The sequence below is a fragment of the Drosophila teissieri genome, chromosome 3L (genome assembly GCF_016746235.2).
Source record: "Drosophila teissieri strain GT53w chromosome 3L, Prin_Dtei_1.1, whole genome shotgun sequence".
In the NCBI taxonomy this organism is placed as follows: Eukaryota; Metazoa; Arthropoda; class Insecta; order Diptera; family Drosophilidae; genus Drosophila; species Drosophila teissieri.
In genome coordinates, this window is record NC_053031.1 from 22,698,538 (window position 1) to 22,715,080 (window position 16,543).

The 16,543-nt window shown below is 46.1% G+C and overlaps 1 protein-coding gene across 4 annotated transcripts in view; it reads right to left on the minus strand.

Moving 5' to 3' along the window:
* LOC122618109 (teneurin-m) overlaps positions 1 to 16,543 on the minus strand; it is a 114,843-nt gene that overhangs the window by 43,641 nt on the left and 54,659 nt on the right. For all 4 annotated transcript variants that reach the window (XM_043794245.1, XM_043794246.1, XM_043794248.1 and 1 more), the window contains exon 2: positions 3,189 to 3,368. In XM_043794245.1, coding sequence (XP_043650180.1) covers positions 3,189 to 3,368 — 180 coding nt within the window. The remainder of the gene's footprint in view (positions 1 to 3,188; positions 3,369 to 16,543) is intronic.

The following is a 16,543-nucleotide window of genomic DNA, read 5'->3' on the forward strand; positions in this document are numbered from 1 at the left end:
AAACGGGCCAAAAACCCATTATGAATGAATTTAGTAGCAGCAGCAGTAGCGGTAGCAGTAGCAGTAGCGGCAAAAACCAAAACGTGCCGGCTCTTGTTCTATCCATATCTCTTAGCACCTCCCTTAGTACGCCATCCCCTTATATTTTATACACATTTAAAGCACTTTCTAGGGATCCCCGTCGCCCAGACCAATCCGAAAGAGTCGGGGCGGAGGTCAGTTGAGGTTTTGCAAAAATGCTCGCAAATTTACGAGTATTTCCATGGCTGCCAGCAGCGATAAACCAGAACCAGAACCAGTCGAAAGCAATAACGACCGGCCAATAGACAGTGAACTACACTCTCAACTCTCGAATTTGGACACCCGACACCCGACAACCGACACCCGACTCTCGAGTCTCGACTGGACACAGCCAAGCCGGCTGAAGAACACACGAGCGGCCGGACGCAGGACCTCCCCTGCAGACGCCGGGATGGCCTTAGTGTAGGCGCTTGAACTAGCCGCTCGCCTTGATTCATTTGTACTGGTCTACTGGAAGTGTGGAGGCGAGCGGTCAATGACAGCGGAAAGTTTTTCTGCAAACTAGCCTCGAAAGCTATGAAAAATTAAAGCAACAGGAAGGAAGGGAAAGTTGAGGGCAGGTAGCGCAAGTGGCAGGGGAGGGGAGTAGTTGGTCGACAGCACAGACTGCCGCATCAAAATGCCGCAATGGCCTGTTATTATAATGAAAACGTAGAAGGCATTGGTAGCAACAGTCTGGTGCGGCGAGCTGTTGGACTGAACAGTTTTTAAGGGCAGCGGAAGCCGTTTACATTTGCATGGCCAATGCTCAGTCGAGCTTTTCAAGTGCAGGGCACGGTGATTGTGCAGACCCCCTCACAGGTCATTAACAATTTACGGTGTAAAGGACGGCCCAATCAGGACGTGAATCTCAGCAGCGTTTTATCAAAGCTTTAAGGTGCGCAGCATTGGGACTGCGATTTCGAATTGCACCAGAGCAGCGCAGCGCAGCCACCTACTTCGAATATGTCGAATTTGGTTTTGAATGCTCTTTTTTGCACTCTGGCTATGGCAATTTTTGCAACTCTCTTGCTGCAATGTACTCATATATATATATTTTTAGCTCTTGTCCCAACCTTTGTGCCGCTCCACGACAGGATGTATGTGTATCCAATCGTGCAGAATGCCCATTTTTATATATATTTGCATATGGTGCATAAGCATTTTTTCATCCCGCGCACAGAGTCTCGCCCAGAAATTTTAAGCTACATACATGGGAACCAGCGTATTACGTACAACATTTTCCCGAAAAATAACTCGTGCTGTAGGCCCTCGTTTTCCGCCGGCCTGATTCATTCATTCATTTGCAAGTTCGGCTGCCTGCTCCTCTTCGTTTTTCGGGTGCCAGAAGTCAACAAATAATATTTTCCATAAAAATTGGCACTGGTGGAAAAATTGAAATGAAAATACACTCAGCTTTGGGGGCGGGACAGGACAGTAGAGAGGACGCTGCCAAATGTGTGATTGTGTGTGCCTTTTATGTTTATTCATACACACGCAGCGATGAGTGCGTGAGTGTGTGGGCCCACCTGAATCTCAATTTGACATAGAGTTTAATCAATATTTGTGTTACGATGACAACGAAGCCTCCGCTGGGCATCCCCCTCTGCTGCATACTTTGCGGCTGGCAGGTTAGAATGTTTATCAATTTATGCATAAATGCAAATAGAATTTCATAAATAGTCATTTAATTGCACTTTGGGCCAGCAGGACAGGAACACAGGACAGCCTATAAACGATATGCAAAATGCAAATTGGCGGACAGAAAGAACACTTAGGCAGTGCCACATGCAAAATCCATCTGTCACATTAAAGTGACCCGAATCCCTGCGAAAACCTTACATTAAATCCAGGCTACGACGGCCACAATCGGCTAAAACACGAAACTTTTGAAAGCACAGGCTGAAAGTAAGCCAAACGCCCAGCTGCGCTCTTTTAGGACTAAAACAAATGTCTTGGATAAAAAATGGGTACAGCTCACACACACAAAAAATTACAATTCTTGGCATATATACTATAACGCAGTGCGTGGGTGTGTGTGTGTGTGTGTGCGAGGGTGTGTATTTGCATAATGCAAAAATAAAAACAAAAGGCTATACAAAGCAAACACACATACATATGCAGGCTGGAGCATGCTGCAGCAGTGAACTGCAGTGGCAGCAGCCCGAAAGTGTGTTACACAATTGTATACGCACGATTTTGGTCGTCTGAGTGAAGTTGTGGTGGGCGGTGGGCAACAATCTTGTTTGTTTAGTGCGTTTCGTTACTTTCTCGCATTTGCTGATATTTCAGGAAGAGCGCCCAAATGTATGCAGCTTACAGGACAGCGAAATGCATCAAGGATTCGCAACCTGTCCGTCGATATGTCCCCATTCAATTAATAGACCCATAAATGCTCTACCCTTCAGACCTCAATGTGTGAGCCGCAGTTGTTTGTAAGTTTTTTCCAGGCTCCTATTTAGGCCCCTGCGGTCGTTTGGTTTTTTTCGGTTTGCTGGGCCGCCGCTGCCTTTCCCATTGCTGTTGCCAACAATTTTCACTCCACTTTTGAATGTTTTTATCCGCAAAGTCTGCTTGCGGATATGCATAGAGCGAAAAACAAACAAACCAACTCTAACCTAACCGAACCGAACCGAACTGAGAGCCCAGAGGAAAAAAGGGCCAAGAACATTGTTGGAAAAACAATAAATGGCAAATGTATCGCGGCATTTTAGGCGCATGGCGCTTGCGAAACAAAAGAGCTGAAAATTTGCCAAATGCTGCGGCCTTTCCCTTTTCCGCCGGCTCAAATTTTCTTTTTGTGTTTTGCATTTTTATAGCAATATGGCAAATGGAATTTTTGTGCACGATGCGAGCGCTAAACATTTAAATGAGTCAAGTGGCTTTTTGATGGTCGCCGCGGAACGGGGAGGTTTTTGGTTTTTTGGGTTCGCTGCGGGATGGATTTGCATATGGCTGAAAAAATTGCTTTGCGGAAGCTTTTAGACAGCCAGAATGGCGGGTGAGCAAACAAGCGAGCGGCCGAGCGGCCCACTTTCCAAATGGGATTTGTATGCAGATGGTGGGTTGGGTTTGCGAATGGGAATGGGAATGGGAATGAAGATAGCGATCTATCGGGCTTTACTCACTTAGATTTCCACTAGGAATGTAAACGTTGCCCGATGGCGTTCGCACCAAACAAGATGGCTCAAAGTCAACGTCATTGGGATTGTTAACGGTTAAACGACCATTTTGCATGCGACTCATTGTCGGATTACGCGGCGGAACATCCGGTGGTGCCGTTGGCGTAACTCCTTCCAGGAGGAAGCCTGAAAATAAGTTGCAAAACGAAAATATGGGGACCATTAGTCGGGCGTGCCACAAATATTTGCACTGCAGTAAAGTACTTATATCGAACAACTATTTCTAGCTTAATTGCATTGCGGTACCGGTGCGGCGCTTCCTGGAAAAATAAACGATGATAAATCACATTTTTTGCACCCCTCGCCCACTTTTCTCGTTTTGCAGTCACTGTGTGAATGGCGAAATCATTGCACATTTGACACTAAAAGTATTTCGTGAATTTTTAAAATACAAATGGATTTGCTGGGACGGGAGCGAGCTGCAATCAGTTCGCATTGAAAGCCAGGCACAAAAATCAGGCGAAAGGAACAAATCGAAATGAAATTATTTAACAGCATAGAAAATTCAATTTATCTCCCCTTTTGCAGACCCCCCCTTTTCGGGCATTGCTAAACAAACAAACACGGAAAGCTCGAATGGAAATGCGATATGGTGGTGGGGCAGGGTGGTGGAAGAAATAGATACAAAACTCTAAAAACTGAAAATTACCAGGCAAAAGGCAATTTCCAAATGGAGTAACAAGATATAAATAAAAATAAGGGAAAAACATTCAAATGAAATTCAATTTGCCGCGCTCAAAAATTTCAATGCCGATGAGAAGGCGACGCTGAGAACGAGGACGACGAAATTCGAGTGCCTACATGCCTTTGATTCTCACCCACACACCCACATTGCGGCACTCTGGGGGTGTCGATGTGTGCTAGCGTGTTCTCGGGCTTTTGTGTGAGTGTGCCTCTCCACTCCACCTCTTCACTGCTTGCGCTGTAATAAATTTCAAAAGCATTTGCATTCACTCGCATAGAAAATTTTAAGCTCATTTGTAGGCTTAAAAAGCATTTCTATGAGTGCCCCTGGAGGGGATCTGAGTTCGAATGTGATGCGAAGAAGCACGACAAACAGGATGCTCAGCAAATTCAAACGCCAAAAGTGCCAAGCGAAAGCGGACAGAATAGCGGAAAAAAATGGCCAATAAAAAGTGGCAGCAAACGGAAGCGCCAACGGCCAAGGAACCAAATTTCAAATTTGTTGAGATTAGCCGGGCGCGAAAATGCGAATGTGTATGTGTTAGTTAGTTGGTCCTGGGAGCTCCTTATAGGGCCGGTGGCGTAATCGCATTGCGCTAGGCCGAGACTATTCCAGTTTTCCTGCTGCCTTTTTGCTAAGCTGGAGCAGGGGCCAGAGGAGCCTGGGAGTACAAGTGGCCACTGGCCAGGCTGTGGGAAATTTAAGCTGCGGAAAATATGACACCAACTTGTCTGCTCGGACGAGATGCTCGGCCTGCTGCCCGGATTGCCGCAGGACCTGCGCATTATCGTTTTAATGAAACGCGGCCCATACCAACGGCGGCGGAAACAACAACAAAGCGGGAAAGGAGGTGGCAGGATTTGGACCCGACTGCCTGCCAGCAAAGATTATTTCACGCGGTTAAGCACAGCAGCAAAAGCACCAACAGCACCAAAAGTTGCCCCAAAAATGCTCACTTCAAATTGGCAGCGGCAAACTTGTTCTGTCGGTCGGTCATCTGTGATTAAAACTGGGTGGGGAATATTTGTGGACTTTTGTCTTTGCTTTGCGTGTAATTAGATTTCGGATTTAAGGCGCTTATTGTTCGAGCACAGAGAATGGAAATTGAAAATGGCCGGGATTGCGTATGAGTGAGTATGAGTGAGTATGCCACTGGCACTCGCATTTACCCCACATTCAGGAACTGAGAATTATCCAAAGAACCTAACCTCCTTGACGCTGTATTGCCCTCCAATTATATCGTCATAAAGCGCAAAAGTTAAGCTAAAGCAGCTAACCAAGCCCCATTTGCATGCACAAGCGACGGCGTCATTTAAATACACACACCATCTGTGGAGGCTGGGAAATGAAGGGAGTTTGTGGCGCACGGCATGCATTAGATTAAGGCATCATACACAGCTGGATATATTGACACTTTAGATCAGTAATATTTTAATTGCAGTAAAGAAAATGCTTTCAAGACAGTCGAAAACTAAACTGTTAATAAGGTGTGCCGCATAAAGGACGCTACCCTTGTGCTTCATACCACATGCTGGGTATACTTTATTCGTTCTCATTGTGCTGATTAAGTCAAGGGCTTAGCCAAATGGCAAAAAAAAGACAACAATGACAATGCCACGAAACGGGCCAAATGAAAGTGGCTAACAGAGAGGATTCTGCACTGGTCGTTTCTGCTGTCGCCTGTTTGCCTGCCAGTTGGCATCCGCATCCGCATCCACATCCTTATGCACATCCGCATCCCCGTCCGCATTTATATCCACATGCAGACAGGCGTAGAGGAGCTGCCATGAACTGGGAGCCAATGCGAATGCCAAGCGACCACTTAAAGCTCAGTCGGAGGCAAGAAGGAGGAGGAGGTGTGGCAGGATGTGCCAGGATGGGATGGGATGGGATGGGATGGGATGGGATGGGATGAGGCTGAAACTGAGGCATCCAGAATATGGAAGGAGCAGAGCACAGCCAGGCGAATGAACAACGGGCAACTACTGGGAATGGCGCTGATAAGCAGCTTATCTTCATTTCTACAACCCCCAGCGTTTATTTTTCCCCTCTGCTGTTTGTTTGTTTGTGTTGTTCCTGTTGTTGTTTCTGTTGTTGTTCCTCTGCCGGCGCTTCCCTTGCCTTGTCATTTTGAATGCGAATGCGTTGTAGTTGTAGCGTGGAGCTGAAGTTGTTGCCGCTGCTGTTTTTAGGGTACGCAAAATGTGTAATGGCATTTCGTCAGGCGGAGCATGAAAAAGCGAAGCTAGCTTTAGTGATAACCAAGGGCGGGCTAGTGGGCGTTGGAGGCTGCGGAGCCAAATGTTCCGCTTGTGTGTATGTGACAAAGTGAATTCTCCTATAGGGCTTGCCTTTCCTCCTTCTTCGTCCTCTTCGTCCTCTTCTACCCAACACCCACCTTTCCTTTCCTTCTCTTTTTGGCTATGGTTTTTTGGCTTGCATTTTAATGCTTTTATAATGCACTCTGCAAAAAAAGCGACCACTACCCAAAATGCAAAATCACCGAAAACAGCAAAAAGTATGCGGTAAGTTTCCGTTTAAATTAAAGAGACTTTAGCGACGTGGAGTCCAAGGCAACTTTTATTAGGGATACCGCATTATCGGGGCTGGAATGCAAACATTCGAGCAGCACAAGCACTCGCTGCCGAGTGAAATATGTTAATTAAATTAAGGGCTGGGTGGGGAATCGAAAAGCGACACCAGCTGCTTGTGGCATGCCAACAATGGGCAGCGGGGGCATGCCAACACCTTCGGCAGCAATTCTTCCCCTACCTCTCCGTTCTCACTTGACGAGAGAGAAATGTAAAGCACTTTTGGTATGACAGCTGAAATGTCAGTTAAGCATGAATTGCTGCCAGCAGAGGGTAAAGCTGCAAGCTGGAAGCTGGAGTAATGAGAATGAGGCGACCTGAGCCGGGACCGTACTCCGGAGTAGGTCCTTACTGCGTTCCCAGGTGGGCGGCGTAAACTGACAACTGCTGAAACGCCTTTTAACTACAGTTTCGTTCTCTGATTGTCCTGTTTGCTTCTGTCCGACTTAAGTGAGTGAGCAACGAAAGATAAAGATGCCAAGCGGGAAATTGCATTGCAGTCGAGACCAGGTGATGAGAAAGGTGATGACAATCGCTTAATCGATTGGGAATTCAGTTTTCTAGCTCATTACGCTGCAGAAAACCAATGGCACCATCAATAATAACAATAATCCAGAGAGACAGCAATGATGACAGGTAGAAACAAGTAGTCCGCACTGAATGGCATTAAATAAATGCAAGTGCTCATGTGTGCTACACTGCGTATACGCAACGTGTGCAGGTAGTGCGATTTTTTGTTGTGATAGGCAGGATGGGGAAGTCCTGGGGGTCCTGCTGCTGCCATTTTGTTGATAAGCAACAGCCACAGACAGCAGGGTAGATGCAAAGGGAAGTAAACAAAAGGCGCCTAAACTGACAATTGGACGTTTTGTTTATGGCGTTTCTGTGTATTAGGGCCCAGGGTGTGTGATTGCATCCAGTTACAGGCCGAGTTTGAACGGTCCCCGCCCCTTGACCCTCACCCAAGGGGCGCGGCAGGGCGGTAGCATAATGCGGGCCATCTGTATGCGTGTACAGTCTCTGTTTGGATTTGCACCAACACATCCACACTGCATTGTATCTCAGTGCGTATCCGTGTGTGTTTGCACCGCCTGCGCTTGACATATAAATAGAACCCGCCCACACACACTAGCACACAGATGTCAAAGTTTACTGGGGAACTCCTTGTACCGGTACGGTCAAGTAATTCCTCGGCATAGGTAAATGTGTACAGTTTATTAAATTTGCGTCCCCGACCGAACTGGAGCTAAAGCCAAAGCTGCCCAACTATTTATGTCGCCTGTCATGTATGTACCTTCCTCCCTCCACACAAACACAAAAACACACACACACCTACTAATACTAACACACATGGGCCATTGTGCGTCATTTGCAAAGCCATGCGCATCCACAATCTTTGTTTGTCAAAGTTTTGCACTCGCCTAGGAGATTTATTTAGTCGGGCTCACAAAACTTGGATTTACTTCGACACAATTGTCAGCTTAGTCACGTTTCATGTGTCGACGGATACAGATCCAGGCGACCAGGATATACAGCCACGGAGGATCAGGGGGAAAGAAGGAGGGAGGAAGGAGCTACGCTAATGCTAAACACGACATAAAGGTAAAAAGCCAAAGGCACGCGATGCGAATATTTGAACGCGCCAAAGGAGGACAGAAGGAGCCGACGAAGAAGGAAGAAAAAAACAAGAAGTTGTTTGCTTTAGTTTCAATTTTGTGCGCTAGTTAACCTCAGTCTTAGTGCGCGTCCAGGTTTTCTGCTGCTGGCGAGGATCAAACTTTGATTCGAGCCTGTTTTCTGCTATGTTGTGCTTCCGCACAGCCCTTGGGGCTGACGAATCAAATGGCAAAAGTAAATCCATCCTTCTGCATCTGCAGCTGTACCATACTCTGCGGCGGTGTTAATCGAATTTCAACGCTGACCCGGTTTGTTCATGAGGAGCCACCATGCAAATCGACCCAGAAACTAGCTCTGACAGCTTTTGCGAGTCCTTCCCGCTGCCAGATAGAACAGTAGAGATGCGCTGTCGCGCTGCTTAATTGATTTTGTGGCATGCAAGGTTCAGCAGACGACGGCCCCAAAACCGCAAGCCAACCGATTTGAGTTCATTTTTCTCGTCCCCACCCAAAACTCCCCTACTTAGTGGCCCCTTCTTGCTAATACTATTAGACGATGTCTCAGCTCTCAGCCCTGTGTGTCGCATACTTTGCGGTTTCCACTTTGCCGTGTCATGCATGCCGCCAATGTTTATGTAAGCGCCGCCGTGCCACCCCTTTCTGCCACCAAAAGTAAGGAGAAAAAGTAATAGTCTTTAAGCCTTAAAGCGCCAACCCGATTGCGGGCCTGGCATAACTTCTGGTTCTTTGTCAAGCGGGAAAGTAATAAACGTCAAGTGACAGTTTCTGAAAATTGCAAGTTCTCAAGATTTATTTGCTCCGACGCAGCCCAGTAGTCAAAAGTTTTCGGGCAAATGAATGGTGGAAAAAGCGGCGAAACTGAAATCTAATTTAACGCTTTATTTGACACATTTCCCAATGCAAGTTGCCAGTGGAAGTTCCTCCGAAAGTAGGTCGGATCTTAGCCAATTCGTTGCCTTTTGCCATTTGATTCGGAAATTCGGTGGAAATTATACCGAAATTATACACAAGCACTGCAATGCACGGGTGGGAGTGTAAGTGGAAGGAAATGCAGCGAAAAGTTTGGACCGGATGCCGACCGAAAGTAGGCTATAGATAACTGGCATTTGCTTGCGGCTCATTAACATTTCAAAGTGGCAGCAAAGGGCCCCCAAAACACACACTTTTCAGGCCATTTCGTTCTCACTCGGTTTCCCTCGGCCCGCTATAATTCACGCCATGTCAGGCGTGCCTAACCTTCTTCGTTATACGTGTCGTAATGCCAACCGAGCTGCTTGACATTTTTCGCGAACGCCTTCAGTTATGCAACACATTTTTCCGGATGGAGAGAAAGAGAGAGCCAGCGAAGGGGGGCGCCATGCATTGTCTGGGCCCCTTTCGCATCCTCAATACGAAAGCCTACAAACAAATTAAGCAGAAAATAAAAGCTTTATCTGCACGCCAGTGCATGTGTGTTTGTGGGTGGGAAAACTTAAAAACAAGGCTAAAAGCGAAAGAGAGAAACCCGTAGTTTCTTTAGCCTCCTGCTCTTGCAGCCGCCGGAAAAGTGCAGGCAGTTAAGCACTTTTGTCTCAATGAGTGTCAACAAGCGACCCGAGGAGGCGACGCGACACAAGTCAAGTGTGACACGCCCATGCGAGTCAACACAGTTGAGGTCGGGGAAATAGGGGCGATTTTTACGAAAAATATACAAAATTAAATTAATTTTGCGCACTGTTTATCTAAAACTAAATTGATATTTGGCTTTAAAATGTAAATTGTGTTCTCAGTAACTGATGATGACTTCAACACGCTGTATGGTATATGCTGTGAAACTACTACTACTGTAAAAGTGTGTGGTAAAATAAGGGAAAAGTAATCGTTCTATTAATGAGCCCCGGGCCAAGTGCAACAAGCTGACAACATGACCTAGCCTAACCCAGCTATTTGGTTCGGTTTCCCCAGCGTGGGTGTGTGTGAGCGTGTGTTTGGGCCACTCGAGGGTTTAGTTTGCGGCTAGATATGGTCTTCTGCTGCTTGGCGAGCTCTTTCCTTTGTTTCGCCTCAAACAATGGCTGCTTAGAAGAAAGAAATGGGCGAAATGGGGACTCTACGAGGCACAAGCCTTCAGATCTGGCTGCCTTTAGAATTCCCAACTGGTTGAAGCAATTAGAACGATTTTAATGCTTTCGTGCTCGTATTTTTTCCGCTCCTTGTTCAAAGGAACTTTTCTATTTTGATTCAAATTCTAATTGGATTCCATCTTTGGCAGCAATCTCATTCAATTTGCCGGCTGACAAAAGTTGCTATGCAAACGCGAAACATGAACGACCAGGGCAACAACAACAACAAATACAAATCATTATTGGGGTACAACAACAATATGGAATCAGAGAGTGGAAAACTTCTCGTCACGTGGGGCGAGCAAGAAAATAATGCGAGTGTATAGAAAAGTTTTCGAGGGAGGCGATGAAAAGTAGCAGGGGTACTTTTTTTTGATGGAATGTCTGCCATGTATACATTACAAGATTCGCGTTACGAACGTGGGAAAATCGCAGGGGCGAAAGGAGGGCGGGCTGGATCCGTTCCTTCATCTCCATCTCGGGCAACTTTAATTGGAGCGCCTTGAAAGCAACGTTTTTTTCTATTTCCATGTCGCCTTTCTACTCTGAATTGCTTCTGCCCTGGTCAAGTGGCTCTTTGTGTATATTTTCAGCTTTGTCCTTTTGTTTATTTATTACTCGCTCCGATTGCAAAAGTCTAAATGGATAAAGTGTCTGCTGGAAGGCCCTTCATCTTCCCTAATATAATTTAAATTTCCTGCACTGCTCATCTTCTTTTAGTGGGCTTTGGAGAGTCGTTAAATTTTTGAGCTTTAGTTTTGACTGCCTATAGCTGACCCTGCTCGAAGGAGAAGTTGAAGTGCACCCAAAATTGAAAAGTGGCCAAACTTTCGGTTTCTTTTTTCCTGCCTTCAAGGGGTGGGAACTTGCGGTTTTATTAATGTTTCTGCTTCTGTTTCTAAGCCTTGAACGTCCTCGGGAATTTTTTCTCCTGCGCAGAATTTTTCAAGTTTACTTCAGCCTGGTGTTGTTCCCGCTGATCCTGTTCCTTGTGCGGCCAGGGGGAAAACAGAAGCCACTGCATGCGAAATGTTTCTGCCTGGAAATTATGCTGCGTGGGGAGCAAAAAAATTGACTCTGAGGCATGTGAATAATGATGTATGGTGGACGAATATTTCTCTCTAATTTGCTGGTACAATCGCGATACTCGCTGCCAAGCTTCTACCGCTTTGATTGCATTTCTTTCGAAATGAATTTAGTCATATGGCTGTCCCGCATTTTTAGTTTCTTTAATTGTTTACATGACTGCACACACAATTAAAAGTAATGCAAAACTGCAGGGCCGCAATAGTAAAGAAGAAACCACTGGCCAACCTCCAGCCTATGCTGCTGCATTATGTAAAGCAATTAAAATGTTACACAGCTCTGCAGAGGCTCCGCGAACCGCCACCAAATGTAGCATAACTTAAGGCGCACACTCACACACTCACTCGCTGGCAAACAAAAAGTTGACTTTCATGGCATGCAAGGGGGTAGCCCTACCAAGCAGCGTAGCAGCTGTGTTTCCTAGGCCAGCCCGTGATTAAGGAAATTGTTGAAAATGTTAAACAAGCCAACGACCGCTCTGCTGCCCCCACTTGTCTGCTCCGCTGACCTGGTAAAAAAATCTATAAAAATGCAGCTAGCTAGTGTGCCTGCCATTAGGCAACATATTGCAGTCAAGGCCTTCGCTGCATGCATTTTTTAAATGCTCTCCTTTTCCGCTCCTGTCCACCGTGTGTTGCATGCCTCCGACAGCCGCATGTGGCACAAACGGAAGCTGCTGTTTGGCTCGCATAAATAATAACAATGGCAAGAGACGGTGGGCGGTGGGTTAGTGGGAGTGGCCAGCCACCAGCAGCTTGTTTGCTGGCTGTGCTGCTTCTGCCGCCTTTATTGAAACTATTTTCACAGAGTTTAAGCTGTGCGGGTGTATGTGTATCTTTGTGTACACGTGTTCCCGGGTGTTTTCTATCTTGTTTAAAAATTGTTGGCCATTTGGATGCTGCTGCTGGTACATGTGTTTACCCAGTTACTTTGGCTTATTGGCTTCAACTTGCAGCTTGAAAACGAAAGTGAGCTGACCGACAAAGAGTGGGGGAAATCAAACTAGTGTGTTGCACTACCCATTAATTATTTTAAAAACATTCTGTATCTGGAGAACGAGGAGTTCATCAAGGAAAAAATTTAAATGATAGGCTCTATAAAATCGGTTAATTGCCTTGATGAATACTGAAAACTAATAAAGAATGAGTTTGATATTACTGACGGACATGTTGTTTCATTGTGTTGAATTAAATTTGCTTGTCTTAAAGTCCAAAACTGGACTGATGCAGATTGCTCGTGCAATAATTTAATTTGTTACACACTGCGGCTAACCGCATTATGTTTTTTTATTTCATTCAACTGCTGAATTTGTTTCTTTTTGGGGGTTTTGTGCCACTGTCAGGTGCAGGAATCGTTTCACACCATTTTATTGTAATGCATTGCAAACAATTGTTTATTTGCGAGTATGCCTGAACATTTATAAATATTTGTGATGTATTTTATTTAGACGGCGAATTCTGTTTTTGCCAGCAAATGTTATGGTCAAGTGACACCAGAAATCACTGGCCTTTATTCAGCTAGAAAAATTAAATGGGAAACACAAAATTCGCACCTGCAACTGATAGCAAAATTTTAAAATTACCCAAGACTTGATGAAGCAGGCTTTCCAACTTTCGTTTCATTGTCCATTGAATATGGCTCAAATTAATTCAAATGTCTTTCTAATGAATGCTTACAGCTTTTATAACTCTTCTGCCGCCATTGAGATGATAGTCATGATAATCATAGAAAATGGAAACCAGCTTACATAACACGAGACGTGAGATGAAATTAGCTGCAGCCAACAAGATTCTCCATTCATACCTAAGAGATTCGTGAAACATGCAACTGTCATGTTGCCTGACACTTGCCGTACTACATTTGTCTCTATTTCCCTAACTCCACTGGCCAATTATCGTTTATTTATACTGCAATCTGTGGGTCTGGCTGAGGGTCGCACAGCGTGAAACTGTGAAATGGATTTCAAATTGATATGCAGATGCTGTTGCCGGGAAAAAATTTGACTAAATTATTAGATACAAATGCAGTTTTTCCTCGATTGGGCTCTCAACAGGTGCCACGCCATATTTTTCGACCTCCTCGAATGTTGCCTAACCTACAGATCAAGCTGGTGGCCGCCCGAAAGACAATCAAAAGCTGCATTCATATCAGGCCCCGTCAGTATAGTACAGAGGTAATCCTTTTGGCAAGCCCCAGACAATCAACCATTCCGTGGGTCAATTCTATGTAGGAAGCATCTGAAACTGCTCCTCATCCCAGGGCCATCTCCATACCCATCCTCAGCGTGCTGTCGTGTACAGTAGCCCCAAGCACATGTCAGACAAGGAACTGGCAGCGGGCAACAGGGAACACGAGTCGAGGTCTCCTGCTAATGGCTTTCTGGCTTCGAAAGCGAGTTTCTGATGCCAGATGAGTTGGGACTCCAACAATCGAGGCGTATACACATTTTTTGCTTATACTTTGATAATAAAAACGCAGCATGCGAGTCGGACTGGGAAGTATAAATGAAATAAATTACTGCGCAGGCGCAGCGGACGGAACGGAGCTTCAAACAATGAACATGCCGGGAGGAGCAGCAATTTGAATGAACGTGCCTCCGTGTGGGCTCGCTTTCCCGTTCCGCCTCCTATCCCCATTTACATTCCCGAGAAAGATGCCGGCGTGATAAGCCATTTCAGGGGAGCATTCTGGAGTAGAACGATGCCGTGTCACGTGGTCAGCTCCGTTCTCATTTGAATGCGCTACAGTTGCAGGAGGGAGAACGAGGAGAACGCCTTCATGCAACTCCTACGGCTTCATTTGCCATTATCTTGTTGCAGTTGCAGTTGCAGCTCCTTCGCTCTGCTGCGGTGAGTTAGTTCGCTTTAATTTATCGATGCAAACATTTTGCGGACATCTTTCCTGCTTCAACCCGCAGCTTATTCTCCTTTCGCTGGTGCTGCTACGCCTACAATGCCACGGGGCATGTCAATTGTCCAGTTGCTTCGCGATCATAAAGTGCAGCATGCCCCTTCCCTTGCATGCAAATTTGACGCGTTTCCCCTTCTGCCGTGGCAACTTTATTTGCTTATTGAGTTTTAATGTGGTTGTCGTTATCTGCCGTTGTTAGGTTATCATTATGTTTATTGCCGAATCACTGCAGTCATGGTTTGCTTTCGAGATGCTGCGTGGGCCGGATCGGCTCAAATTGATCTTTATGAGGTGCGATCTTCATGACTGGATTCGTCGAGAAGCTACAGCTACTTATTATGAAGAATGCGGAATTGGGATACCCTGCATATCCCGACTTTATCTCTCTGTATATTTGAGAGTTCACTTGTCTGCCAAAACAGTTTCGATAGGTCACTTCCCGCCCTCAGTTCAGGTCAGGAGATAAGCGAAAAAGACTAATACAAATGCAGGCTGGCTTATCTGCACATGCCAAAACTTTAGGAGCCATATAGACTTGGCAGTGCTTACCACTTTCAGTGCGCTTTTGTTGCCCGACTTCCGGTCAACGAACTAAACCGCTTCCGAGCAGCCACGGGGCTAAGGAGGCCGGGGATCCAGGATTTATGCCTTGTGCTTTGCTTGGGCTTGGTCAGAGCTTATAATCTTGCCACTCGAATCGCTATGCAGCGGCAGCTGACGCAGGAGCAGGAGCCAGAGCCGGAGCCGGAGATCCTTCACTCGACCACTATACAGCTGCACTTAATTTAGCCTTAATTAATTGACCTGCAGTGGAGTCGGGTATTTCCTGCTTCTCGTCCCAACTCACTCAAAACCTCCTCAGCTCCTACTTGGCCTGCGCATTTTTTGCTTCCCGGTTTTGCGCAAATGTTTTGTGTGCATGCAAATCGTTCATTCGTTCATTCCCACAGTCATTCATTCATTTATTCAGCCAGTCCGTCAGCTAGCCATTCAGTTGATTCGTGGTCAGCCCCATTCAGTTCCAAGTGGCGGGGCCAACCACTGGAGTGCCCACTTGAGCAGGACTTGGCCCAAGCTTATTCCTTTTGAATTTGAATTTTATTTTTATATTGCCGTTCCGATTCACGCATTGTTGTTAGTCGGAGTCGAGATCGACGTTCTGATAAAAGCACGCACTACTTCGCGATTTATTCCTGCGGCTTAAGTGGAAGGTTGGGAGATCGATAATTAAATTTGTTCAGCTAGGTCAAACGGACCGGGGCTCAAGCCCTTCGCTCTTATTTACGTATTCAATTAATAGAGCGGCTGAGGAAGTACTGGCTGGGAAGATGTGGCGAACTGGGTCAACGGTTTCGTGTGAATGCCGCATTATGGCCAGCCGGACAGCGACTAATTAAACGAAGGGCATCTCTGGATAAGAGCCAGCGGAACCGGCAGGTTCTGAAGCACTCAGCTTCACTTTGGGTCCACCGATGCCGCCTTCTCTATCTTCTGGCCCACGATGATGACAGCGCCGCTGTTGTTGAACTCATTCGCAGAACACTTAATGCTCACTAATGAAATGTCAGCTTAAGTCATAACTCAAATGCAGCAAACAAAGAGGAATGGAGACTGCTACCCACATTCTCCCTCCGCGGCAGAATTTATGACAAGGCCAGGGCGCCAGAAGCTTTCGGCCTGACTATTGGCTTTTAAATATGACATGCATTTGCGGGATTAGTACGAGTGTGTCTTGGGTCTCGGTGTAGTGTCCATTGTAATTGATAAGTTTTGTTTCCTGTCCGCCATTTTTGCTTATGCGGCTAAGGGAGATTGATGATACCTTGAAGGACTTTCCGGAGCACCCACCCTCCTTTTCCAGCTGAACTTGAGCTTTTTCGGATAATTGTAGTCTGCTCGAATGAAATGATGAAAAGTTTTTGCAAGTCCTTGCCACTGCCACCCATCTGTCCGCCAGTTGATTGATGAATTGATAAATATCTAGATGAGAGCCGACTCCGGATGGCCAGAGCCCCCATTGCCGCGAGGATTGCCACAGACAGCCAGATAGAGGCATCCTTATTATTATTGCGTTATTATTAAAGCGTTTTTAATGCTAAATGTCAAATGCAGGACAGATAAGCAGACCCAAGCTGTCAATGCGCGCAAGCATCCAGGATAAATGGTGTTCCTGCAGCTGGAGAAAAACATCGGGCTCTGGCTACAGAGAAATCATTACTAAATGAGCATGTTCAGTGGGAGAAGCACCCCTGATAGAGCCCTCCCCCAGTTATCTCCACGACGTCGTCTC